Source organism: Condylura cristata, unplaced genomic scaffold, assembly GCF_000260355.1.
Source record: "Condylura cristata isolate star-nosed mole 26May11 unplaced genomic scaffold, ConCri1.0 scaffold00032, whole genome shotgun sequence".
Classification (NCBI taxonomy): domain Eukaryota; kingdom Metazoa; phylum Chordata; class Mammalia; order Eulipotyphla; family Talpidae; genus Condylura; species Condylura cristata.
In genome coordinates this window covers 4,704,054-4,728,629 of record NW_004567133.1, presented here as the reverse complement: position 1 = coordinate 4,728,629, position 24,576 = coordinate 4,704,054, and the positions used below count along the sequence as shown (strand labels likewise).

At 53.7% G+C, this 24,576-nt stretch overlaps 3 protein-coding genes across 6 annotated transcripts in view; all 3 read left to right on the top strand.

The window, feature by feature from the left end:
* The first annotated feature begins 6 nt into the window (after nt 1-6).
* FBXL19 (F-box and leucine-rich repeat protein 19) lies at nt 7-17,343 on the top strand. Of its 3 annotated transcripts, none has more exons than XM_012732004.1 (11): nt 7-41; nt 1,254-1,454; nt 2,818-2,961; nt 3,073-3,159; nt 3,253-3,471; nt 3,968-4,000; nt 5,246-5,757; nt 13,445-13,608; nt 13,706-13,867; nt 15,276-15,494; nt 15,598-17,343. In XM_012732004.1, the coding sequence occupies exons 2-11, from the start codon at nt 1,278-1,280 to the stop codon at nt 15,774-15,776; spliced, it is 1,896 nt and encodes a 631-aa protein (XP_012587458.1). In that variant the 5' UTR covers nt 7-41; nt 1,254-1,277; the 3' UTR covers nt 15,777-17,343. The 3 variants fall into 3 exon arrangements, with proteins under 3 accessions (XP_012587458.1, XP_012587457.1, XP_012587459.1); XM_012732003.1 differs by having other exon boundaries at nt 3,968-4,129; XM_012732005.1 differs by lacking the exons at nt 3,253-3,471; nt 3,968-4,000.
* A 401-nt stretch (nt 17,344-17,744) lies between these two features.
* Nucleotides 17,745-22,779, top strand: ORAI3 (ORAI calcium release-activated calcium modulator 3). The gene is made up of 2 exons (XM_004691970.2): nt 17,745-18,164; nt 21,304-22,779. The coding sequence occupies exons 1-2, from the start codon at nt 17,937-17,939 to the stop codon at nt 21,961-21,963; spliced, it is 888 nt and encodes a 295-aa protein (XP_004692027.1). The 5' UTR covers nt 17,745-17,936; the 3' UTR covers nt 21,964-22,779.
* A 1,403-nt stretch (nt 22,780-24,182) lies between these two features.
* SETD1A (SET domain containing 1A) overlaps nt 24,183-24,576 on the top strand; it is a 21,691-nt gene continuing 21,297 nt past the window's right edge. Inside the window, exon 1 of one of the 2 annotated variants that reach the window (XM_004691969.2) lies at nt 24,183-24,514. The gene's annotated coding sequence lies outside the window, so the exon portion shown is untranslated. Of the gene's footprint in view, nt 24,554-24,576 lie in introns of both variants that reach the window. The other variant, XM_012731856.1, reaches the window with a different exon arrangement.

The window sequence follows — 24,576 nt, the reverse complement described above, 5'->3', positions numbered from 1 at the left end:
GCTGCCGAGAAGGGAGAGATGGCTCCCGGGACACGTGTGAGGTGGGTTCATGCGGCTCCTCCTCACCCCCAGACCTGGGCAGCTTCCACTCCCATTCATCCTCAGCCCGGCCTCTCTCCACCTTCCCCGCCCCCAGCCTCACCCTCTCTGTGCTCCAAACTCCTCATCTCCAGCCCTCCTTCCTGTTACCTCTCAGCCCTGGAGAACTGGCCTTCCTTCCCAGACCCTGCTTCCCCTCGCGGACCCCCATCCCTGCCTGCAGTCGCCGCCCTCCAGGCCCCTCCCCCGGAGTGCTGGAGGGCCCTTCTCCCCCAAGCCCCCTTGGATAGGTCTAGAAGTCCCTGGAAAGGGGTAAGATTCTGGCCATGAAGAGATCCTCCAGGCCTGCCGAGTCGTTTGGGATCTTAGAGGATCTGGTTTCCATGGGAAGGGGAGCCCAAGGGATTCTAGACAATTAGGGATGGAAAGCAGCCTGGGAAGCTGGGGGTGGGGGGAACCCACAAGTAGGACTGAGCCCATCCTGAGTTCTGTGGAGATGTCAGGCTGAATTCTAGAATTCCTCTAAGGAAATCTAGGAGGTGTCCAGGCTCACCTGAGCAGGGTGCTGGGGGAGCAGAGATGTGACTCCAAAACAGCATCTCGGGAGGGTCTCAGCCCTTGAAAGTTGGGCAGCAGCAAGGTGAATCTTTAGGGACTGCAGGGTGGGGACAACGATCCCATTAGATCTGGGGAGAATATCTGTGTTTGGGGGGGAAGAGAGGTTGGAGTAAGAAAGGTGTGGCGGTCCCACCCAGGTATCTGTTGATATCTTGGAGGTGAATCTTGTGAGGTTTAGGTTGGGAAAAGCAGGGGTGCTGCACATTGGGATAGTGGGAATCTTCGGGACCTCTCCAACTCCATAGCCTAGCTCTCCAGGGCCTTTGATGTGGAAATGTCAGTGGAAAGGGCTCTGTCTCCCTGAGGCCAGCCTGGACTAGGGAAGCAGGTGCTGAGCAAGTTTTAGAGGAGGAATGGGTCAGGAAGCCAGTTCTGGGGCTTTCAGAGGAGCCAACTTAACTGTTTTGGACTGGGACCGAGGTCTTGAGTAGAGGGAGTGGTTCTCTGTCCTCCCCCACCCAGGAGTGACCTCCTTGCTCCCTGTAGCCTGGGACAGGAGGGCGAGTACTAGCTACCTGGGAGTGGGCCAGCTGCCAGGATCCTCCCGGGGCCAAGGCCCCAGTGGCCCACCTGACCCTGCCATCCTTCACCCACAGCCCTCGGCGTTGCTGACGCCCCCAATGTCGTCGAGCAGCCGGGGGCCGGGGGCCGGAGCGCGCCGACGCCGAACCCGCTGCCGCCGCTGCCGGGCCTGTGTGCGAACTGAGTGCGGGGACTGCCACTTCTGCCGAGACATGAAGAAGTTCGGGGGGCCCGGGCGCATGAAGCAGTCGTGCCTGCTCCGGCAGTGCACTGCCGTGAGTTCTGCCCCCACCACATTGGGCACCCTAGGGGCTCAGGGCACCCTTCCCCAGTTGGCCCATGTGCCTTTCTGGGGTGGGTGGTGCCTGCTTTCTAGCATACCATAGAGCTGCCCTTGGTTCACATGTTCACTCACTGGTATGTTGAAATGAACACCAGGCCCACTTCTGACCTCAGCACCAACGTGGGGGCAGGCAGGCACGCAGCACGCAGAAGACTCTAGTCCAGTCCCTGTCTGTCTTCAGGCTTTTCCAGCTTTCAGAGCCCTTGCAATGCTCAGGCCCCTTCACATCCCTCCCTACCAGGAGCTGGCCCTGGTGGATAGTTCTTACCCTTCTTTGGCCTCTCTCACCATCAGAGTAGGCTTGGATCGGAGGCCACATTTAACCTTTGTGTGACCTTGATCAAGTCACTTTGAAGTTTGAGGTACCTTGTCTGTGAAGCCTTCACTGATTTGTAAAGATAAAACAGTAGTACAGATGTGAATGTTTCTGCTGACAAGGCCCAGCACAGAGTAGGTATTGGAGAAACATGGGCTTCTCCCTGGTCTTCCTCATCCTTTGAGCTTAGTAGGGTTGTGGGCACACCCCTTCTCTGGCATCTATGTGTCCCCCTCCCTATACCACCACCTCCCCTTTTTTTTTAGCAGCCATACTTTCTGGTTGGTCTCTTCATCCCATAGCCCTTTTTCCCTCTTCCTTTGTCCCCAAACCTTGCCTCTCTTAACTGCTCCTTCTTCCCCTACCTGATACTTCCTTGAGCATGTTTCACAACTTTGGCATCCCTGGTATGACTCAGTATTGCCACTGTCCTCCCCAAAGTCACATTGTCCAAAGGCTGCACCTGTTTTCTTAGGAGCAGCAAGCTGCCTTGAGTGTTCTCAGGGGTCTTGCCCACACGGGCTTCATTGTGGGGTCCCCAGCAACCCTTGGGCTGCCCATTGAGCAAACTCAGAGTTGCCCCAAGCTGCTGTCATATCCCTCCAGCTTTCCCTGAGTATTCCCTTCATATTTTCCTCTGTTCTCCCTCCCTTCCCAAAGCCAGCTACAATTTCAGGGTCACACAGGCTCTGGAGCCAGCTGCAGCCATCACAACAGTCTTAACTATGTATCCATGGCCTCTCAGGCATTCTCATTCTTAACAAAGTTCCTAGCCCCGTTTGACAGATGGAGAAGTAGATATAAGGGTTCAGCCAGTCACTCAAGGTCGTAATGCCAAACAAGAGCTAACTTCAGGTTTGACACACTTTGGCCCATGGGTTCGGAGCCTCACCTAGCAGCTGGCCAGGAGCACCAGAAGGAAGGGTCTTTTCCTCATTGTTTACTTTTGGGGTTTCTGACACTTCCTTTTCCCCAACAGCCTGTGCTCCCACACACAGCTGTGTGCCTCTTGTGTGGGGAGGCTGGGAAGGAGGACACGGTGGAGGGAGAGGAAGAGAAGTTTGGTTTGAGCCTCATGGAGTGTACAATCTGCAACGAGATCGTCCACCCTGGCTGCTTAAAGGTGATGGCCTTTGGGTGCTCTAGAATTTGGGGTGGGCAGATAGTCGGGGATAGTGATACAGCCTCTGGGTTTAATGGCACCCTGGACCCACTCCTTGTCCTCTGCCTACAGATGGGGAAGGCTGAGGGGGTCATCAACGCAGAGATCCCCAATTGCTGGGAATGCCCTCGCTGTACCCAGGAAGGCCGGACGAGCAAGGTAGGGGCAGGGGTTGAGCTGAGTCCTGGGCACTGGGCTGGCGGTAAGTTGGGGAGCTGTGCAGGACCTCACCCCCAGCTTCCATCTCCCCAGGATTCAGGTGAGGGACCAGGCCGCCGCAGGGCTGACAACGGCGAGGAGGGCGCCAGCCTGGGGAGTGGATGGAAGCTGACGGAGGAGCCGCCGCTTCCTCCACCCCCACCCAGGCGCAAGGGCCCTCTACCTGCTGGTCCCCCCCCAGAGGATGTGCCTGGGCCCCCCAAAAGAAAGGAGAGGGAGGCAGGGAATGAGCCCCCTACCCCAAGGAAAAAGGTGAGCCAGGGAGCATGCACGCTAGTTACAGCCGAGGGATTCTGGGAACTGTAGTCCTGTTGTTTATGGGGAGGGTGGTCCTGGAATGCAGTGCTCTGTGGGTTCTCCCAGGGTTGTTGGGAGATGGAGTCAGAAGTTATTGGGAGGAGGATGGAGCATGCTCAGTGTGGAAAAGAGGTGCAGGTGAGGGGCAACCAGAACTGGGCAGGGAAGTTTTGGGAGTCCTGGGTGCTTTAGGGAAGGAGGAGAGAGCATGCTCAAATTAGCTGCTACAGAGGAGGAAGGAGGGGCTGGAAAGGGCCTGAGGGGGACGAAAGAGGAGATGAGAGCATGCTCAGTGAGCCAAGACACTGGTTGCAAGGTGAGCATGCTCAGAGTTCTCTCTGAGATGGGGGCTTCTGGGATATGTAGTCTAAGAGGAGGGCATGGATCTTAGTTTTGTGGACAATGAGGGGCTAATGGGGTCTCTCCCCAAATCTCCCTCTTGCCCTGGTAGGTGAAAGGAGGCCGTGAGAGGCACCTGAAGAAGGTGGGTGGAGACGCCTGCCTCCTCCGAGGATCGGACCCAGGCGGCCCAGGCCTTCTGCCCCCCAGGGTTCTGAATCCAAGCCAGGCTTTCTCGTCCTGCCACCCTGGGCTCCCTCCCGAGAACTGGGAGGTGTGCCGGGGACCTCCTCCCTCCCCTTCCCACCTTTCCTTGCCCCACCCTCTATTCTGGAGACAGAGATCTGTACCTTCCTGCTCATCTTGTCCTGCCCTAGGCCCACTTAACCATAATGAGCATCTGGACCCCTGGGAAGAGTAGAGGGAAGAGTGGGTTTGGGACCAAAACCCTGGGGGTATCATCTGACCCATTGCCTCATCTTTCCAAAGTTAAAAGGAAGAAAAACCAAGTTCAAATCCTTGCCCAATTGTTGGCTCTCAATGTGGTATTGGCAACTTAGCTGCTCTGAGCCTTGTTTCCTCATTTGTAAAATGGTTATGTATAGTAACTGCTTACCACCTACCCCACAGAAATACTCAAATCTATTGAAAATAGATGAAGTTTTTGAAATTATAAAGTCTACCTAGATTTAAATTTATCTAGGCCCAGAGAGGGTGGAAGACTTGCCAAAGTCACACAGCAGAGCTGCAATTCATATGTCACTATGCACTGACATGCTAATGGCAAGCATTGGCCTGACTGTTAAGAGCTTGCCTCTGCCATTTGTCACTTTGTAACCTTGGGTAGGTCTTGTCATCTTTCAGTCTTAGATTCCTCAGATCTGAAAAGAGTGCCCCAGTTGCATTCCACTGGTGCACTGTGAGGGTGTAATGAAGCAGCGAGTGTGTGACACTTGCCTGCAGCCACACAATCAGTTATTCTCACAAGAGCTTAGCCATTCTTCCTAGAAGTATCTAGTACAGCTTCCATGTCATAGATGATGAGACGGGAACTTCCCACAGAGTGTTTACAGTTGAGCTAGTGTTCAAAAACTAGATTTTTAAACTTCTCTGTCTACTTCACTGCTTTTGGAAATTCCTAAGCTGTTGAAACCTGTCAGGCTTTTTGTCCTTTGAATCACACCACCATGTGACAGATAAGGAAACTGGAGTTTCCATATGTCCAGAAAGGGGCATGATTTGACTGAGGCCTCACGTTGCTCAAGAGCAGAGCCAGAGCTACAGCTCAGGACTGTCCCCTGGGCTGTTCACCCTGGTGATTCCTCAGGTGCAGGAGGGTGGGAAGGCGTTGTGCCAGGCCCTAGAACAGCTTCCCCTGTCTTCTCTGCAGAAACCAAAGCCACCTTTGGCCTCTGCTGAGGGCCCGGCAGTGCCGTCTCCATCACCACAGAGGGAGAAGCTAGAGCGTTTCAAGCGGATGTGCCAGCTCTTGGAGCGGGTGCCTGACACATCCTCGTCCTCCTCTGACTCCGACTCCGACTCCGATTCGTCTGGCACATCGCTGAGTGAGGACGAGGCCCCTGGGGAGGCCCGGAATGGGCGACGGCCAGCCCGGGGCAGCTCAGGCGAGAAGGAGAACCGCGGGGGTCGGCGGGCCGTTCGCCCTGGCAGTGGGGGGCCCCTCCTCAGCTGGCCCCTGGGCCCCGCCCCGCCGCCCAGGCCTCCACAGCTGGAGCGGCATGTGGTGCGGCCTCCACCTCGAAGCCCTGAGCCTGACACGCTGCCTTTGGCCGCTGGATCCGACCACCCTTTGCCCCGCGCCGCCTGGCTTCGTGTCTTCCAGCACCTCGGCCCTCGAGAGCTGTGCATTTGTATGCGAGTCTGCCGGACTTGGAGCCGCTGGTGAGTGGCTGGGGTTGGGCTGGGTTCCATTGCTACACTCTCCTCATTGGCTGTGTGACTAGCAGCAGGTTCCTGTTCGTCTCTGGGCCTTGTGTTTGTGTTGAAAACAAGTGTAGTATGTATATATCTGGTGTGATGCTTACACAATTCCTATGCACAGGCTGCTTTCCATTGATGAGTAGTTCAACCTCATGACAACCCTGTGAGATAGGTGCTCTTACTCCCTTTTTCAGATGAAACTGAGGTCAAGGTTATGTGGAGAGGAAGCAGTAGAAACAAAAATTTGAACCTAGGCACTCTGGTTCCAGGATCTTTGCTGCTAGTAACTGTCATCAGCGAGTTTAGTATGTGCCAAGCAAAGCACCAGCTACGCGTAGGCATCGTCTCCCCTGCTGCAGGGACTGGCTACTGCCGGTCTGCTTACACGAAGGCAGCCTTTTGCCGGAGTGGCCCCTGTCCTCTCAGGGACTTGGCTCTCCTGACTCGATGGCCTGGAACCGCCACCAACACCCTCTGCCCAGTCTTCCTCGCATCTCCCCACTGCTTCTTGAACTTTGTTTGGAAATGTGGCTCATCCTTCCAAGCTCCTGGCCTTCTTTGGTCCTGCCCCTGACCCATCCTCCCCCATCAAGTCCGGGGCACTCTGTTCTCTCCCTGAGGTGAGGAGGCCTTCTGTGTGCTGAGGAGCCTCCGTCTGCCCATCCTCCTGGCCCCGGCACTTGCCGGCATGGCGCAGATACCGTGGCTATTTTATCTTCATGTTCCTAGCACAGGACAAGGGGCCGCGTAGGTATTCAAGAAATACTTCATTACATAAATCAGTTCAGATTCTTTCCCAGGCTCTTACTGGGCCACTAAGTAGTCCACAGTTAGCTGATTTTTTCTTCACTGGCAGCCCTAGCAGGAAATGAGGAACACCCGAAGTCCCAGTGCAAGTTCATGGCTTAACCTAAACTCCAGTCTTTTTTCTTTGGAAAGAGGTCTGGGGTGCCAGATCGCCCCTCCTCTGTCCTTCTCTGTGAAAGCTGTAGCACTAGCAGGAGGGGAGTGCAGGCTCTGGAGACAAATTGCTAATGGTTGAATCTAATCTTCCTCTGATGAACTATATGCCATCAGGGTTTGTTTGTTTGTTTGTTTACACATACAGAACTGGGGAGGGGCAGGGAGGTGAGAGGATTCACCAGAGACAGAGTGGGAGCAGAACAGACAGATTGACTGAAATATACTGCCGAGGGGAGCAGTGGGCAGGTCAGGAGAGATCTGCTGTACCAGGGTCAACCCCCTGGCCAGGGATCGAGCTCATGCTGCAGTGGCTGCCATAGCTTCATAATGCTGTGCTTTAGCCCCTTGTGCACAAGGAGGGCCCGGGTCAGGTTTTTAACATTGCTTCACCTCACTTAATCTGTAAATCCAGGATAACTAAAGCAGTTGATGGTATCTTTTTGTTTTTTTAAGGTTTATTTATTTATGCATTCAAGAGCTTGGATGTAGACCAGCGGTGTAGGGGAGAGGGGACTCACCAGAGACAGAGTGGGGAGCAGAGCAGATGGGCTGACTGAAATACACTGCTGAGGGGAGCAGTGGACTAGACAGGAGAGGCCTGCTGCGCCCTGTGGGTCAGCTTCCTGACCGGAGATTAAACTCGTACAGTGGCTGCCAATATCTTCATAGAACTGATACTTAACCCCTTGTGCACCGGGGAGGCCCTGACTTGGTGGTGGTTTTCGTGAGCTCGTGTATGTAAAGAAGTGAAGATGGTACCTGGGTAATAGAAACTACTCAGTGTCTTAACTGTAATCACCATTATTCACTCAGTAGCAAAGATTGGCTGAAAGCACAGACTTGTGGGTCTCCCTGCTGGCACAACGGGTTAAAGCACTGCATTATGAAGCTCTCCGTAGCCACTGCAGCACCAGTTCAATCCCCGGCCAGGGAGTTGACCGACATGGTACAGCAGACCTTTCCCTCCTGCTCACTATTCCCCTCAGCAGTGTATTTCAGTCAATCTACCTGCTCTGTTCCCCACTCTGTCTCTGGTGAATCCTCTCACCCCCATCACCTCTGGCCTATACTCCAGCTCCTGTATGCATAAATAATTCTTTTTAAAAAAAAAGGAAAGCACAGACTTGTCAGAACATAGATTTATGCTCTTTGAAGACCTCCCAGTCAGCCCACAACATGGGGGGCCCTTGCTCCACATTAACTGAGGAAATGCTTAGAGGGCTCTTCCTCAAGGACAGCCCTGTGCTTGGCATGTGGGATCTGGAATTAAAGGTTTCTGCCTCTAGGGGACACTTGCGACCAAAAGTGGATGAAGCCGAGAAGCTGAACCGCACAGTGGTTTCCAGCTTGGGCCCAGAGTCTGGTGCCCATGGGTTTCATAAGGTGTGACTCGCTGGCTCTGGCCATGAGTAAATGACTATTCCTCTCAATGCCCAGTCTCCTCTGTAAGGCTCAAATTAATACTTACTTTGTGTGGAATAAATAAAGTGCTTCTTGCAGAGCACTGAGCATAGTACCTGACGGGCACTAAGCACTGTATTAAAGGGTGGCATTTGGTGAGAGGATGAGGGTAGGACCTAGCAGGCACCCGAGAGGGGTACAGTGGGGCGAGGGAGGAAGTTCTGTCAGGCCTGGGCCCAGAAGCCGGGGCGGAGGGGATGGGGAGCAGTTGAGACCTTTTCAAGAAGCAGAATGATTGGAGTCAGTGACTAAATAGTGACGGGAGCAGCAGGATGACTCAACTGAGTTTCTGGTCCCTGAGCTTTGCTGGGCCACAGTGCTGTTCTCCAAGCAGAAAGGCTGGAGGAGGAGCAGATTTCAGAGGAAAGTGAAGCACTCAGATTTGCCACGTTAGGTCAGAAAGGCATGGAGACCAGCCTGGAGGAGCAGGTGCGTGTTCAGGTCATGCTCAAGAGAAGAGCACAGGTTTGGGAGTTTTCAGGCTACAGGTACCAGTTTCAGAAGAGAGGGTGCTTAAAGGGGAGATTGGGGGCAGGAGTGAATGGTGAGCCATGTTGGATGCTGATGAAAGGTCACAGGAGAGCAAAGATCTGCAGTGGCAGTTAGATTTTGCTAGAAGGGGGCCTTGGTATCCTTGGCTGTGCCACTGGGGTGGGGGTGCGAAACCAGGATGTCAGCTCCAAGGCAAGGACTTGAGCCGTCTGTTGGCTGCTGTGCCTCTAGCTCCCACCTAGCATGCAGAAGCACTGAAGAAATGTTTGTTGAATGAATGAACGTGAGCATGTCTGAATGAGTGTGGGAAGATGTTGTGAGGGTGGAACTGGAGGGAAGTTGTGGGAGTGCAGGAAGGTGCGGGCTTTCCCGCCTGGTGGCTTTCATTTTCTCTTGAAACTGGGAGGTGAAGTGACTTCTGAGATGGAGGGGAGCGAAGGTGGTCAGAGGAGGAATGAAGGAGTTGCAGGAAGAGGGTTAGCTTTGGAGGACATGACAGAGGGCAACAAGACACTGGAACACAGTGTCAGGGCCAGTCACGGTTAGGGGTAAGGCTGCAGATGGATGGATGCGGGACAGTGGCGCCGCAGGGAGCCCAGAGAGCTGAGAGGGAAGAACTGGCTTTGGTTGGAGCTAAGGAGGCCGTGAGCTCCTTGCAGGTAACAGTTTGGGTTGGGCCATCTTGATCCTCAGAGGACCCCTGCAAGAGGGAGGTTTAAGAGGAGGGCTTAGTAGGGTGATGACTTGATGGGAGGTGACTAGAGCTAAGAACAGTGTAAATGGGCTAGAGAACTTGAACATCATGCCTGGCCTTTAAGGGTTACTCCTGCCTCTGCCTATAGTTATTCCCAGCTTAGACAGAGCATGTCTGCCACTCTGTCCACTCACCAGAAACCCCCACAGTCATAGGAAACTTCTGGACAGGGACAATCCCCAGTGATGGCACTAAACTCTGTCCCTGTTCTGCCTCTCCCCTCAGCTTTGAGCAAGCAGCTGAAGTAAGTGCTGTCTTTACCCTATTTTATGGAGTGGAAAGTGAAGGCCCAGCGAGGGTCAGTGACTTGCTGATAGCATGTAGGTGGCAGAGCTTCGACTCAGACTCCACAGCTCACCCTCCTCACTCTGGGCTCTGGGCCACCACAGTCCAGCCCACCTTGACATAGCACCCCTACCCTGCGCTGCTGCACTTCCCACTTAGAGTTCAGCTCTTGATCCAGAACAGCTTGGTTTAAACCTGCCTCTGCTGCCATTTAATAGCTGAGGCTCCTTGAATGAATTTCTTAATCTTTCTGGGCCTCATTTTCCTTAAGTTTAAAATAGAGATGATACTAACAGTGTTTATCTCCTAGGGCTTATGTGAAGTTAAATATTAATACATAGGACATTACTTGGCACATAGAAAACCTTTGGGAAAAAAACTACTTTTTTTTAAAATTAAAGATTTATTTATTTATGCACACAAGAACTGAGGAATAGGTCAGAGGTGCAGGGGGCGAGAGAATTCATCAGAGATACTGGAGAGCAGAACAGGAGGATCTACTGAAATCCACTGCTGAGGGGAGCAAAGGGTGAGACAGGAGAGGTCTGCTGTGCCGTGTGTGTGTGTCTCTCACTCACACACACACCAGCCAGGGATCGAACTCACGCTGCAGTGGCTGTGGATAGCTTCATAGTGCTGCGCTTTAACACCTTGCAGCATAGGAAGAAGGCCCAGTAGACACTACATTTTAAAAAATGATTTATTTATTTATGCATGCAAGAATTGGGGTATAGGCCAGAGGTACAGGGGCGGTGAGAGGATTTGCCAGAGACAGAGAGGGGAGCAGAACAGGTAGATTGACAAAGTACACTGCTGAGGGGAGCAGAGGGCGAAATATGAGAGGTCTGCCGCGCCATGTGGGCCACTTTCAGGGCAGGGATTGAACTCGCGTTGAAGAAGCGGCTGTAGCCAGCTTGCAGTGCTGCGTCCTAACCTGTTGCACCACGTGGGAGGGCCAACACTACTTTTTAGTGCTGTTTATTGTACTATTCATCATCATCGTCATGACAGTGATGTGACAAAATTTTCTTTGTTTCCACTGCTTGAGGTTCCCAGAGCTCTCTGACTGATTTCTCTCTGTCCTGGGCCTGGATATTAATGCCTCCGCATCTGGAACATAGACTTTCTTCTTCCCCTCCTTTGCTGGAATACCTACTGATTCCTTAAAAGTCTCAGATCAGGGCCCTCCCTGTTAGCGCAGTAGGTTAAAGCACAGCACTATGAAGCTATCGCAGCCACTGCAGCACAAGTTCCATCTCCGGCTCCGGAGATGACCCACATGGCGCGGCAGACCTCTCCTGACTCGCCTGCTGCTCCCCTCAGCAGTGTACTTTGTTAGTTGTCCTGTCCTGCTCCCCACTCTGTCTCTGGTGAATCCTCTCACCCGCCGCACCTCTGGCCTATACCCCAGTTCTTGTATGCATAAATAAATAAATCTTTAAAAAATAAGTTTCAGATCAGGCATTGTCACCCTGAGAGGGTCCCCTGACCCATTCTTAGTGCTGGGATGGTTATGTCCCTCTTTGCCTCAGTTACTGTGGACTGTGTTCCTGTGCCTTGTGGAGCCTGGATACTGAGCATCAGAACGGTGCTCAGTAACCATTGGCTGCCACGCTGGGAGTTTAAACCCAGTGTCCTAGGCACATAATGACAAAGGGGCCAATTAGCTCTACTCAAGAAAATGCCAGGGAGACCTCTGGGAAGAGGAGTCACTGGAGTTAAGCTTTGGAAACTTGGAATGGTTAATACCAGACAGCATTTTATATCTATGAACAGGCAGGTGGAGTGTGGTACAGCAGCAGTCTGGAGCCTCTGTCTGCCCCCAGGGGGAAGAGTTTTCTTCTAGCCCTGGAAGATCCAGGAAGGTTTCAAGGTGGGGGTGGCAGCACCTGAGCTAGTAGTCAAGACTGGAATCAAAGTGGGCAGAGAGATTCTGGATGGAGTGGTAGTTTACCTACTGGAAAGAGAAAAGCGCGGGACTTGGGACAGAAGCTAGGTTGAGGGTTAGGTTGGGTGTTTCGGTTTTTTCCTCTTTTTAGAATTGGCAAGATCTGCAAATGTTTTGTGGTTTCATGGACAGAACTAGGAGAGGGAGAAACTGGCATGTTGGAAGAGGGAGAAATGGTGGTGATGGCAGGTAGAAAGAGCCGGGGTGAAGTCATTTGGATTCAAGTACCTGTGCCTCAGCGGTCCCAATAATGCCGCACAGGGGCTCTGAGGCATGCCTTACAGTGTTCACTGACTACCCTTCTGTTTTCAAAAGACGGTCTCTCCACTGGCTGCTATTTTTTTTTTTTTTAAAGCTTTATTTGTTTATGCATGGAAGAACTGTGGTGTAAGCCAGAGGTATTGAGGTGTAAGCCAGAGGTTCCAGGGTAAGGATTCACCAGAGACAGAACGCTTAATGTGTGTTCCTGTTTAACAGAAGCTGTTTTAGGAGGTAACCTAAAGTTACAGTAACACCTGGCTGGATAGACTATCAAAAGCAGTGGGGAGGTTGTGGGGTGCCCTTCTCTTACTATCGTTCCAGCCCGATTTTGAAGGAGCCCTGGGCCTGAGCAATGATTCCCAAACTAGTCATTTGCTGCCCACTTACTATAAGATATGACTTCACCTTTAAATTCATCCTCTTTTTAAATCAGTGTTTTTGTGTCTTTTGGGTAGATACCTAGGAGTGGGATTGCTGGGTCATATGGAAGCTCCATTTTTAGCAGTCTGAGAAACCTCCAATCAGTTTTCCATAGTGGTTGTACTAGTTTGCATTCCCACCAGCAGTGCAGGAGAGTTCCTTTTTCTCTACATCCTTGCTAGTTGTGGAGAAGACATCCTTTTTTTGCACTTAAACCAGTTTGGTTTCACATGAATGTTACCCTTAGTAATAAATATAAACAAACCAACTAAGAATATTAACTCTTAACCAGGTGTTGGCAATACTTGGGACCTGCTAGGCCTTCTGAGCACATATGACTGAGTCAGTGAACAAACAAGTGAAGTCTCTTGTGGGGTGCTCAGTGGGTGCTTCAAGAAGCTGACAGTGGCCTGGTGATGTTCACTTACTTGGATGGCACAGAGGCCTGTCATGCATCCAGCATGTACTGGGCCTGGGGGTCTGCCTGGTGGTGCTTACTTTCCAGTGGGTACATAATAATCAGTGAGAGAAAGTAGTAGGGCTGTCAGTCAAACCCTGGACAGTTGACCACCAGGATGGGGCAGAAGTGGATCGAGGATGGAGATCAATAGAGGAGTTGAAATTGCCCATGAACCACCATAACTTAGCTGAGAATAACTTGAAAAGCCCGTGGTTGGGGGCGAGGGCTGCTGACAAATCCCTTTGGTGTAACATCAAATGCAGTGTGTAGGGTGTTTATGTGTCTTTGGCAAAATTCCTTATAAGCTGCAAGTACCACAAACTAATGACCTCATTTGATCTTACAGCAGCTCATTAACTTCATTTTATAACTGAGGCCTCTTGAGGCTTGGTGGGAGGAATGGACTTGCCCAGGGTCTTGCATTGAGTTAGTAATGAATTGACCCCCAAACTCAGTGCTCTTGGCCTGGGGCCAGGAATAGCCTGTCACGCCCACACCGTCTGGGAGGAGGTCAGAGCTGGGAGGAATGCTAGATTGTGGGGAGGGTTGTGGGCTCCTCCAGAGCTGAGGACTGAGGTCTCTGTCCCCTCCTTGTGGCTGGCAGGTGCTATGACAAGCGTCTGTGGCCTAGAATGGACCTGAGCAGGCGGAAGTCACTGACCCCGCCTATGCTCAGCGGTGTGGTTCGTCGCCAACCTCGGGCCCTAGACCTCAGCTGGACAGGTGTCTCCAAGAAGCAGCTCATGTGGCTTCTGAACAGACTGCAAGGTAGGGAGGGGTGAGGAGGCGAGGACAGGGTGAAGAGGGGGACAAACTTGGCACAGCATCCTCCTAGCTCCGCCTTCTGACCCATCCCCCACCGCAGGCCTGCAGGAGCTGGTGCTCTCCGGCTGCTCCTGGCTCTCTGTCTCTGCCCTGGGCTCAGCCCCACTGCCAGCTCTGCGGCTCCTGGACCTCCGCTGGATCGAGGATGTTAAAGACTCCCAGCTCCGTGAGCTGCTGCTGCCTCCGCCAGACACCAAACCAGGTGTGGCCTCTTCTGGCTCATTTGCCAAATGGGTTGGGCAAGGTGGGGGCGTGAGGCTTCCAGAGACTCCTCTGACTCATGTTGAGTGTTAAAGGATTTGAAGAGAGGACAGAACACATGAGTTTGAATAGGAAAGCCCTGCTTGGCCGTTGTTCATTGACTCACTTACCTGCTGTGCACTGGGCCCTGTGATCAGAAATGAGGGCACAGGCATGAATAGGTTATAGACCCTGCCATCCAGGGGAGAGATACTTTATGTGATGAAACACGACCTAGGACAGGAGGATGGTAGGAATTCTGGGAGAAGCCAAGCTATGAGAGAAGTCATGGGGTGGTGGCATGATGGGAGCACCTCCTCTGAAGGGAGCAGCAGTGATGGCCGTGAACTGTGCAGGCCCACTGTGGCCACTTAAACTAGCCCTCTTGGGGCTGTGGAAGCGTCTCTAGTTCGAGAGCTACTGACCTAGAGACAGACAGTGAGAGTTCAGTTAATGACTTGGTGCACCATAGCACTTAGTAAGAGGGAAAACCACACGTGGGATTGTGACAGATGCAAATAAAAATATATACTGTGAATATGTAGATGGAGGGCATGAGCTCGTCTACCATGGAGGTAAGGGGAGAGGGAGCCTCTGAAGTCAGACCCAAAGTCAAGACCAGGCAGAAAATTAAGCATAGGTGACACTTCTGGCAGCGCCACTCAGGGCCAGCACTCACTTGTTCCGTGGGTGTTTACAGAGAAGGGAGAAGAGTTGGAAGCGGAAATAGGGATGAGACCTTACACAAACCAGAAGTGTTCAGTCAGGATTTGACTTCTTTGAGGTACAGTTGGAGGGTTTTTAGTAGTGAAGGGATGTTGTCCCATTTGAAAACAGCTCTTGTTGGACACCAGAAAGAAGAGGTAAGATGGGAGTGAGTGACGATGTGAGGGTAGGTTCAGGCAGGAATGGGAAAAGGGTCCAGATGGTGACTGCTGATCAGCCACGGAGAGGGGTGCGGGGAGCCGGAGCAGCAGTGCGGTAGGGATGTCGAGTGACTGTTACTCCTGTGTCCCAGTTGCTGGGGAGAGAGCAAGAACACTCACATTCTCGTAGAAGAGAAGAATGAGTGTGTTAAATGGTAAGAAAAGGGGAGAAAAGTAATGTGAAAGGGGTCGAAGTATGTGGATTGTTAGCCTCCAGTGAGGTAATCAGGGAAGGTCTCACTGAGAAGGCGGCATGAGTAGTGGACGTAGGTGGTGGGGTTCGGTTGTGTGGGTATGTTGGAAAACAAGGCCCACGGAAGGGGCAAGTTGAGGTCTCCCTTGTCGTGAGAGCAAGTTTAGGGAGGCGGTGAGGAATGAGTGTGGGGACAGGGGTAATCTAGACAGGAGTAGCTGGGAGCACTAACCTCATACCTGCCTGCCCAGGGCAAACGGAGAGCCGCGGGCGGCTGCAGGGGGTAGCAGAGCTGCGCCTGGCAGGCCTGGAGCTGACAGATGCCTCCCTGCGGCTCCTGCTGCGCCACGCACCTCAGCTGAGTGCTCTGGACCTGAGCCACTGCGCCCATGTCGGGGACCCCAGTGTCCACCTCCTCACAGCCCCCACCTCTCCACTCCGTGAGACCCTGGTACACCTCAATCTCGCTGGTAAGCGTGGTCCCCGTCCAGCCTGCTAGCCTGCACCTTCCCCTGGTCAGGCCTACCCTCTACTCGACCTTCCTGGTCTCAGCCACCACTGCTGCATCCCCAGGTTGCCACCGCCTCACGGACCACTGCCTCCCGCTGTTCCGCCGCTGCCCACGCCTACGCCGCCTGGACCTGCGCTCCTGCCGTCAGCTCTCACCTGAAGCTTGTGCCCGACTGGCAGCTGCCGGGCCGCCTGGTCCCTTCCGCTGCCCAGAGGAGAAGCTACTTCTCAAGGACAGCTAGTTGGGTGCCCCCACCCTTCCCCAGGACTCATCAGGAGCCTGGACCTCGGGTCTTCATTTCACCCCTGCCAGGAGGCCAGGTTACCCACCTCATGACTTGGGATTTCTGAGTTTTATGACTTGGGATTCCCACCCAGGGACTCGAGCCAGCCTCCCCCCACTCTACCCCCTGCACTGATATCTCTGGGGGTGTCTCCTTCCCATTTCCTCCCCCTTCTACCTGCTTCATTGTCCATCCCCTGGGGGGAATGGGTCAGAGGTACTGGGGGGTGCTGAGCCAAAGGGATGGTGGGAGGGGGGTAAGGTGCAAGTTTGAGGGAGGGAAATGGGGAAAGGGTATCTGCACACAGGATACTGGGAGCCAGGGGATTGGGGGAGGTAAAGGATGGGCTGGGGGAGGGAGCAGAGAGCAGAACACCAAGGGTTCAGGGAACAAAGACCAGATTCTTGGAGTTGGGGGTGGGTGGGTTGGGGGGCCAAAAGGGAAAACAGAGGAGCAATTTGGGGATCCAGGTGTCAGAGGTGGGGGACTTGGGGAACCAGGGGAAAGCCAGGGCTGAGTGAAGGTGGGGGGGAAAGAGCAGGTGTGGGGGAGTAGTACCCCTCAGGGGGTCACCCCTTCTCCTTACTCCCTCCCCAGATTTCAGTTCCTCCCCCCCAACCCTGACTCCTTGAAAGTCACTGACAATGGCAGCTATTGCTAGGAGTGGGGGCCGTGGGCCTACCCGCTGTTCAGAGCGGCCCAGGGGAGTGGTGAGGGGTACCCCAGCCCCTACCTGCCTCCCTGCACAATACTTGAACATTCATCTGTACTGAAGTGTTACTTGAACCGGGGGAACCTCGGACCTGGGGGAGCTGGAGTGTGAGGGGTCGGGACCAGCTTGAACTGAGACTGGACCAGTGGACACCCAGTTTGGACTGTGCCACCCAGGCTCTGTGTTGCTTTACTGTATTGAACAGCTGCACCCCTCCTGACTTGGGGGTGTGGGGTGCCAGCCCAATGATGGGGAAGAGGGTACTCCTCCAGTTTGGCTCTTCCTACTCTTTCATCGTCATGGAAACTTGTATCCCATTTGCCCAGGGAACTGCCACTCCTGGTTGCCATGGAAATAGCAGCCAATGGACACCTCCCAAAGCCAGTGCTAAGGCTGGAGAAGGCCCCTCTTAGTTACCATGGGAACTTAGTAACAGACTCTTGGTCCTTCCCTGCCCTTCCTCCAGGGCAGAGGCGGGGTTTTGGGAGCCACAGGGAGGGGTCCGGGCCAGGCCCCACCCCTCAGCCCAGGGCTCCCAGGGGAGTCGGGTTGTACCATGTAGGGGAGGGGGGGATCTATCCACATACCTCAGGTAACAGGGAGGTGCGCGGGTGGGGGGAGGGACTGGGCGGACCAAAGGCCAGAGGGGAGGGGGTCTTGGGGGATCGCGAGAGGGTTGAGGATGGGACCGCTTCGGGGAGGGGGAAGAGGCAGCCCGGCGGGGGACTAGTGGGGAACCCAGCCGGGCTGGGCCCCTGGGCCCCGGGTCTGTACAATACGGTTTGCTATAAAAGTCAAAATCTTCCAGCCGGGGCCACTGAGTTCGTGTGTGTGTGTGTCTTCGGCGTGCGGGGCTTGGGGGTAGGGCGGGGATGATCGGAGCCTCATCCCGTGTCGGGAAGGGGTGGGAGGCGCGGACCTCGTAGGCTTCCCAGGACCAAGGATGTCGGACGTCCTGCTCAGCTTCCTCGAGTTAGCTATGAGCAGTGATTTGGGAGCCTGGACTGGGGATGTCCAGCTGTATTGGACTGGCCTTCGGTCCAGCAAGCCCCGCCAAGGCTGGGCTGGGAAACTGCATGAAGTTCTAGAGGGCCTGGGGTCGCGGGGTGTCCCTCGGGATTTCTGCCCACGGTCCCCCGGCTCCACCCCATCATGTGGCCGCCCGGGCCCCGCCTCCGCCCCAGTTCCTGTTTCGGCCTCTGCCGTCCCGCTTCTGCCCCTAGGGCTCCCCGCAGACGCCTGCTCTTCTGCTCGGCCCGGGCCGCCTCTTCCTGGGCGCCCGCCACCCGCATCCCCGCTCGCCCCGCGGGGAATGGGGCCTTTCCCCTGCCTGAGCCGGCCCTCCTGGGGCCCTCGAGGCCACCCAGCCCCGCCGTGACTGCCCAGCCCGCCGGGTGGACCACAGGATGAAGGGCGGCGAGGGGGACGCGGGCGAACAGGCCCCGCTAAACCCAGAGGCTGAGAGCCCCGCCGGCTCGGCCACATACCGAGAGTTCGTGCACCGCGGCTACCTGGACCTCATGGGGGCCAGTCAGCACTCGTTGCGAGCTCTCAGCTGGCGCCGCCTCTACCTCAGCCGGGCCAAGCTCAAAGCCTCCAGCCGCACGTCTGCCCTGCTGTCGGGCTTCGCCATGGTGAGGGGAAGGGAGGGGCACGTGCGGGGTGGTGGGGTGGTGGGGAGAAAGGGTCGTGGGTGAAGTTAATGGGTACCCGGGGCGGGTGGAGCGGCGGGTGGAGCGGGGGAAGGGCAACAACAAGGTCCCAAGGGACTACCGGAGTCGGTGGTGTGTGTACATGGACACCCAGCATAAACTGGGTCTTAGGATAACCACAGCCCACAGGTGGCATGGGGTACAAATCAAGGGAGATAACGTTTCCAAAGTCCAAGAGTGTAGTTCAACATGAGTGAACCCAGGAGAGAGTGAAGCACAAATTCCTGTTTGGTGGCGGCTGTATGGAAAGAGCTAAGGAGGAGCGGTTCAGGGAGGATCGACTGCGGGATCTCTGCTGAAGATGGGCTCATAGCAGGGAGGTTGGCTAGTTCCCAGCAGGCACAGGGGTGCTTCATTGAGAAAAAAAGGATGCCTAGGAGGAAGCCGTGGGAAAGGAAGATGATTAGGAAGTTGATTCGTGATTCCTGCGCTGATAAAGCTGTAGGTGTGGGAGGATGCTGCCAGCCAGCGTCCCCACAGAGGCTTCACAGGAAGTGGGGCTGAGGGAGGTTCCAAGTTGAAGAGTCAGTGGACACAGTCCTAGCTCCTCCCTGGTTATGGCCAACTGTGTGACCCTGAACAGACCTCTGCCCCTCGCAGGACAGTAGGAAATTATCATGCAGGTGTGCCCTCTACCCTGCCAAGTACCCGCCTCAGGAGGAGCTGTGATTTTTGTTATCAAACCCTAGATGGAAGCATGTCAAAGTGAAACATCAGCGATGGATCAGACTGCCTGTTAGTTGCACAGGTGTGGAGACTGAGACCCAGCATGGGGCAATGGTTCTGCCAAGAGCATTCAGCAGATGAAGGATATAGAGTGAACTAGGACCCGGCCTGTGTCCTAGCTCATGGGGGTAGAGAAATGAAAGATAGTTTTGCAAGTTCCAAAAGCAGTGTAATTCAACAGAAGGAACCCACGAGAGGGCCAAACACAAGTCAGTGTTTGGTGGAGACTGGATCATTAGCACAGGAAGGAAAAAGCCGGTTGGAGGGGTCCTCATAGGAACATCTATCTATGTGTGTGGGGGGAGAAGGGGATCAAGATGGAGATAGAAGGAGTATAATATCAGGCCATCTGGTTAGTCCTACCCTTCTAATGACCTCTGTATTAGAATGGTGAAAGGGGAAGTCTTATCACTAAGGGTCATGCTAGGCTTGTGGTTTTACACATGGGGGCCTAGGATCCTCAGGCTGCCCATCCTTTCTGACATGGGCTTGTCTAGAAAAGGAGGTTGGCTTTCTCTCAACTGTGCAGTCTGCAGAGGAAAAGAAGTAACCCCATGCATCTTTCTGAGGGAGGTTCCCCCCACCCATCCTGACTCATGGTCCAGCCTGTTCCCAAGGGGACAATCCGACCTGCAAGTTGGACTTGCAGGTTGCTGGGGTGACAGCTTAAGGGCCAGGACCTTCTCTGCAGGATCAAGAGGCCAGATGAGTAGCTTGTGGGGGTATAACTGGCTTCAGTCCTGCCAGGGGAGTACAGGCTGGATCAGGCTCTGTGAGAAACCAGGACTAGGCCTGGCCTAGATCCCTGTCTGTGGAAAAAGCACCTGCTAACACACCACTATGGCCCAATTTCCTAAAATACACAGCCTTGGCTTCCTACCACTACCCCCCAGGCTCTACACTTTCCTCCTTTCTCTAGCCCCAGAGCAATCTAATGGAGCCTGCAAGAATCAGGTACAGGGAAAGATCCAGATTCTGGAATCGAGGTGGCCTGGGTTACAATAATGTCATACAAATCATACTGTATTGTCACCTAAGTACAAGGCACTGTACTAAGGGCTTTTCTGTGCATCATCTTGCTGTTACCCTATGAAGTAGGTACCACTACTGTGATCATTTTATAGATGAGGAAACTAAGGATCAGAGATGTTAAGACATTTGCCTGTGTCTCACAGCAAGTAAATGGCAGGATTTGAACTTAGGCATTCTGGCTCTAAGTCCAAATTTATACAAGCCTAGGACAGGATCATCAACTCAAATGTTTAATGTTTATAAAGGTCAGGCAGGTAATATAGAAGCCAAGGTCACTAGGTGGGGACTGTGGCTATCAGATCCTGAGACCACTCAAAAGGAAGCAGCCATAAACTAAACTCTAGCTGATAGTTGCTTGAGGTCCAAGAATATGGGCCTGGTATAACCAGATAGTCCACGTTTTTAAGAGGATCTGGAAATAGGGATTTTTAAAAAAGATTTATTTATATATACAAGAATTGGAGTATAGGCCAAATGTGTGTGTGGGGGGGGAAGAGAATTCACCAGAGACAGTGGGGAGCAGAACAGGTGGATAGACTGAAATACACTGCTGAGGGGAGCAGCAGGTGAGACAGGAGAGGTCTGCTGCGCCATGTGTGTCAGCTCCCTGGCTGTGAGTCCGATTCATGTTGCAGTAGCTGCTGATAGCTTCATAGTACTGAGCCTTAACCCTTTGTGCCACCAGGGAGGCCCAGAAATGGGGATATTTACATGAAACTTAAATTTAAAAAATTGGCAGCTTGCCCTGTATGAACCTAGCAAAACATGCCTGCAAGGTGATTTAGGCTCATGAGATGCCAATCTGCAAACTCTAACCTTAAACTTCAGTGTTAACTCTAATCACATAAATACACACACATATGTATTCTTACACACACACACATATATATATCTTGTTTACTTTTCACAACAACTCAACAAGGCGGGTAGATGCTGTTATCAGTCCCATTGTTCAGGTGAGGAAAGGAGGCATTGAAAAAGCTACATCACTTGCTCAAGATTATACAACTTGTACACTTGAGAATGAACCCAGCAGTCCTGTTCCAGATTATGTGCTCTTTAACTCCTATGTTATAGCAGGGTAAGCTTGTCAGAAATATGCCATCCAGCCTTTCAAGAGCTAGGCAGGGAAACCAGGCCCAGAACAGGACAGATCCTCACCAAGCTACCCTTTCACTCAACAGACTGGGTACCTTCTTTCTGCCAGATAGTTTCACATTGGGGATGTATGTCAACAAGCAAAAACCACCTTTATTGTTGAAGAGTTTGTGGGTATTTAATCTGTCCTTTTTTATCCCCACAGGTGGCCATGGTGGAGGTACAGCTGGAGAGCAACCATGAATACCCACCAGGCCTGCTGGTGGCCTTCAGTGCCTGCACCACGGTGCTAGTGGCTGTGCATCTCTTTGCTCTCATGGTCTCCACGTGTCTGCTGCCCCACATTGAAGCTGTTAGCAATATCCACAACCTCAACTCTGTCCACCAGTCTCCACACCAGCGACTCCACCGCTACGTGGAGCTGGCCTGGGGCTTCTCCACTGCTTTGGGCACCTTCCTCTTCCTTGCTGAAGTTGTCCTGGTTGGCTGGGTCAAGTTCGTACCTATTGGGGCCCCCTTGGGCACACCAGCCCCTGTGGGACCTGCCTCCCAGGTATCTGGGACTCTGCCACCAGTTATTGCCTCTCTTAGTCCAGCTTCCAAGCCATCCTCTGTTTCTGTAGCCCCATCACAGGTGGAGTCACCTGAGCCCTGCCCACCCCAGCAAGTGTGTGGGGGTGGTGGGGCCCATGGACCGGGCTGGCAAGCAGCAATGGCCTCCACAGCTATCATGGTACCTGTGGGGCTAGTGTTTGTAGCCTTTGCCCTGCATTTCTACCGCTCTTTGGTAGCACACAAGACCGATCGCCACAAACAGGAACTGGAGGAGCTGAGTCGCCTGCAGGGGGAGCTGCAGGCTGTGTGAAGCTGGTGTTAGCGGAAGCTGCAAATACTGCCTCCCTGAGGGGTCTGGGAGAAGCTCCAGGTTTTATGGACCCCTTTCCCTGCCCCTGCCTGGAGCCACTTCCTGTGGCTACTCTCAGGTAGAAACTGACCAGGTAGAGACTGATTCCTGTCCCAGGGTCTTTTGGGCTGGTCCTTGAGTCAGCTCCCACATTCCCATGGATTTGTCATTCCATCCCATGGGTCTTATAAGTTCTATTTTATACCTGGCTTGGGAAGATCAAGGGAGAAAGTGGAAGGTTCTCAGTTCAAGGTTCATGCGGTAGGTAGAGAGGAAGCAGGGAGACCCTGGCCAGACCTTTGGTGCTGACCCTTAGACTTTGTCCAATACGGAATGTGGAGGTCAGGTTCCATGCCCACCCAGCTGTCACAGAAGGCAGTCAACTTTTGCTTTACTTTTTGCAGAATCTATTTGTGGTTGGCATTTTTCAGGAAACTTTTCCCCATCCCCAAATTTTGATGGGTTTCACATTCTTGCTTAAGTTACTGTAGAGAGAGATCTGGACATTTCTTCCCCAGGCTTAGGTGCACCTTTTCCTAGGAGTAACCTAATTGAGGTGGTTCAAGTGCCTGCCCCTCTGCCCTAGGCCCACACTTATGCATCTTTATCTGGTTCTACCTTCCTGGGTTCAGCAAAGGGTTCATTTATTGAGGGCCTTATGTGCCCAGCCTGACTCCTTTACAAGGCTTGGGGTGAGGTTTTAAGGGAGGTCTGGACTATAGAGCTATTCTGACACTGAATTTTTGATGCACCTTGTTTTATATAATAAAATGCATTTCACAGATATCCCTGTGGCTGTGAATGGGGTGAAGGGGATCAGGTGACATGTTCCTAAGAGTCATGTGGAAGCATGTGTACCTGGGGTGGGGGGAGTGGCTTCCAGCTTTGATCCTCTTCCCATTTGGACAGGGCTGGTAGCTTCTGAATGTGGAGCCTCTTATTTCAAGGCTAAAGGCTTTTACACTGTTGTCCCTGTGCCTACGATTCTATCATTGAGGATTTAGTGTAAGTCATTTCAAGGCTAAAGTTTCTTGAGTGGCTACTACATACTAGTATATGTTATTTAACCCTCATAACTACCACTAGGCAAGTCTATCTTTCCACACCTCCAGGGCTTTTCTGCACTGTTCTGTTGTTGCCAACAGTCCTGTGTGACAGAAATATACAGCCGTTTTCTGATGAAGTTTGAAGCTCTGAGGTGAATGACTCGCCCAAGGTCGTAGAGCAAGGGACTGACGTAGTCTGGAACCCAGACATCCTCAGCTCAGCTTCAGGGCCTCCTGGCCGACCAGGATGTTTGAGTCCCAGACTGAGACCTGATGCCTGAGTCCCAAGTGTCTGTCCGTCTCTGCTGCTGCTGCCCTCCAGCGGTGGACCCGCGGAAGCACAGGGTGGGGGGCGCCCAGCTGAGAAGGGCAGGCAACGGGGCCCTGATGCCAGGAGGCTCGAGCAGCCCACCTTACTAGGCCCTAGCTTTTTTTCTTTTCTTTTCTTTTTTTTTAACACGATCCGTTCAAGGGCCTTTAGGTCCCACCAGGCTGATCAGAGAAACAGTCTCGGATTTAATCATCAATGGTGGGGCGAGTACGGACGGGCAATAAGGTGCATCCGCGGCAGGCCTCAGTCTCTTCATCTGCCAAATGGGCGCCTCACGCAGCTAGAGGCCCGGGGCGATAACGGGAGGTACACGCACCCTGCGTTACGTGAGGCGCCAAACAGACTGAGTCACCGCTCTTAGTAGTATTTTTCCACCTCACGGTCGCCCCTCCCAGCCAGCCCGGGTTTCGGTGGGTCCTCCAGGAAGCGCCCCCGCGAAGCCCGGCTCCGCACGCGCTGACGACGTCCTGGCCCCGCCCACAGCACTCGCAGATTCGCTAGGCCAGCTCCTCAGGATTACTCGCGCCCCGCCACACTCGGCCGAAAATTCTCTTCTGACTGCGAGAGGAGCTTTGAGCCGGAGCCACTTCCCGTGGGTCGGAATGGGGCAGTCCCCTCAGTTGCGCTAGTAAGAAAGATCCAGAGAAAGTGGCTGACTTTGCCAACAGGGCTTGGCCAGCTTGACATTATTTTCTCGACTCCACCGAGACGGGTGAAGAAAAGCGACAGCTGAGGCTAGGACTTGTGGCGAATCTGCAGCTTCTTATACCTCCGCCGTGCGAGGAAGGGGTAGGGAAGAGGAGCCAAGAAGCGCGCATCCAGTCTACAAATTCGCCCCGCCCGCCTGACGAATCTGCGCCTGTTCAACGCGCCACTCAAATCTCTCAAGCTCTGGCTGGCCTCCTCCCCTCCGCCCCGCCCCCTTTTCCTCAGGGACTAGTCGCTGCTTTCGTCGCAGCCGATTCGTCAAGGACCCTAAGCCAGAGCAGCTGGATAGTCGTGAAGTCCACTCTCCGGGGGATGCGGCCAATACCCAGGCTCCCTGGGCCGCGACTCCTGAGCCTAATAGGGCGCCAGCCGAGGCGAAGCTGCTGTCCTTGGCCCCGTGGGTCTCTCGGCTGCGTCCGTGGCGAAAGTGCGAATATAGACGCTGTGCCCGCTGGGCCTCACGCAGGTGGCGGTGGTGTTTGGTGCGCG

Coding starts and splice junctions, on each gene's coding strand:
- FBXL19 (XM_012732003.1), top strand. CDS start 1,278: ATGTCGTCGAGCAGCCGGGGGCCGGGGGCCGGAGCGCGCCGACGCCGA. Junction 3,160..3,252: donor AGGAAGGCCGGACGAGCAAG/GTAGGGGCAGGG, acceptor CCATCTCCCCAG/GATTCAGGTGAGGGACCAGG. Junction 3,472..3,967: donor CCCCTACCCCAAGGAAAAAG/GTGAGCCAGGGA, acceptor TTGCCCTGGTAG/GTGAAAGGAGGCCGTGAGAG.
- ORAI3 (XM_004691970.2), top strand. CDS start 17,937: ATGAAGGGCGGCGAGGGGGACGCGGGCGAACAGGCCCCGCTAAACCCA. Junction 18,165..21,303: donor TGCTGTCGGGCTTCGCCATG/GTGAGGGGAAGG, acceptor TTATCCCCACAG/GTGGCCATGGTGGAGGTACA.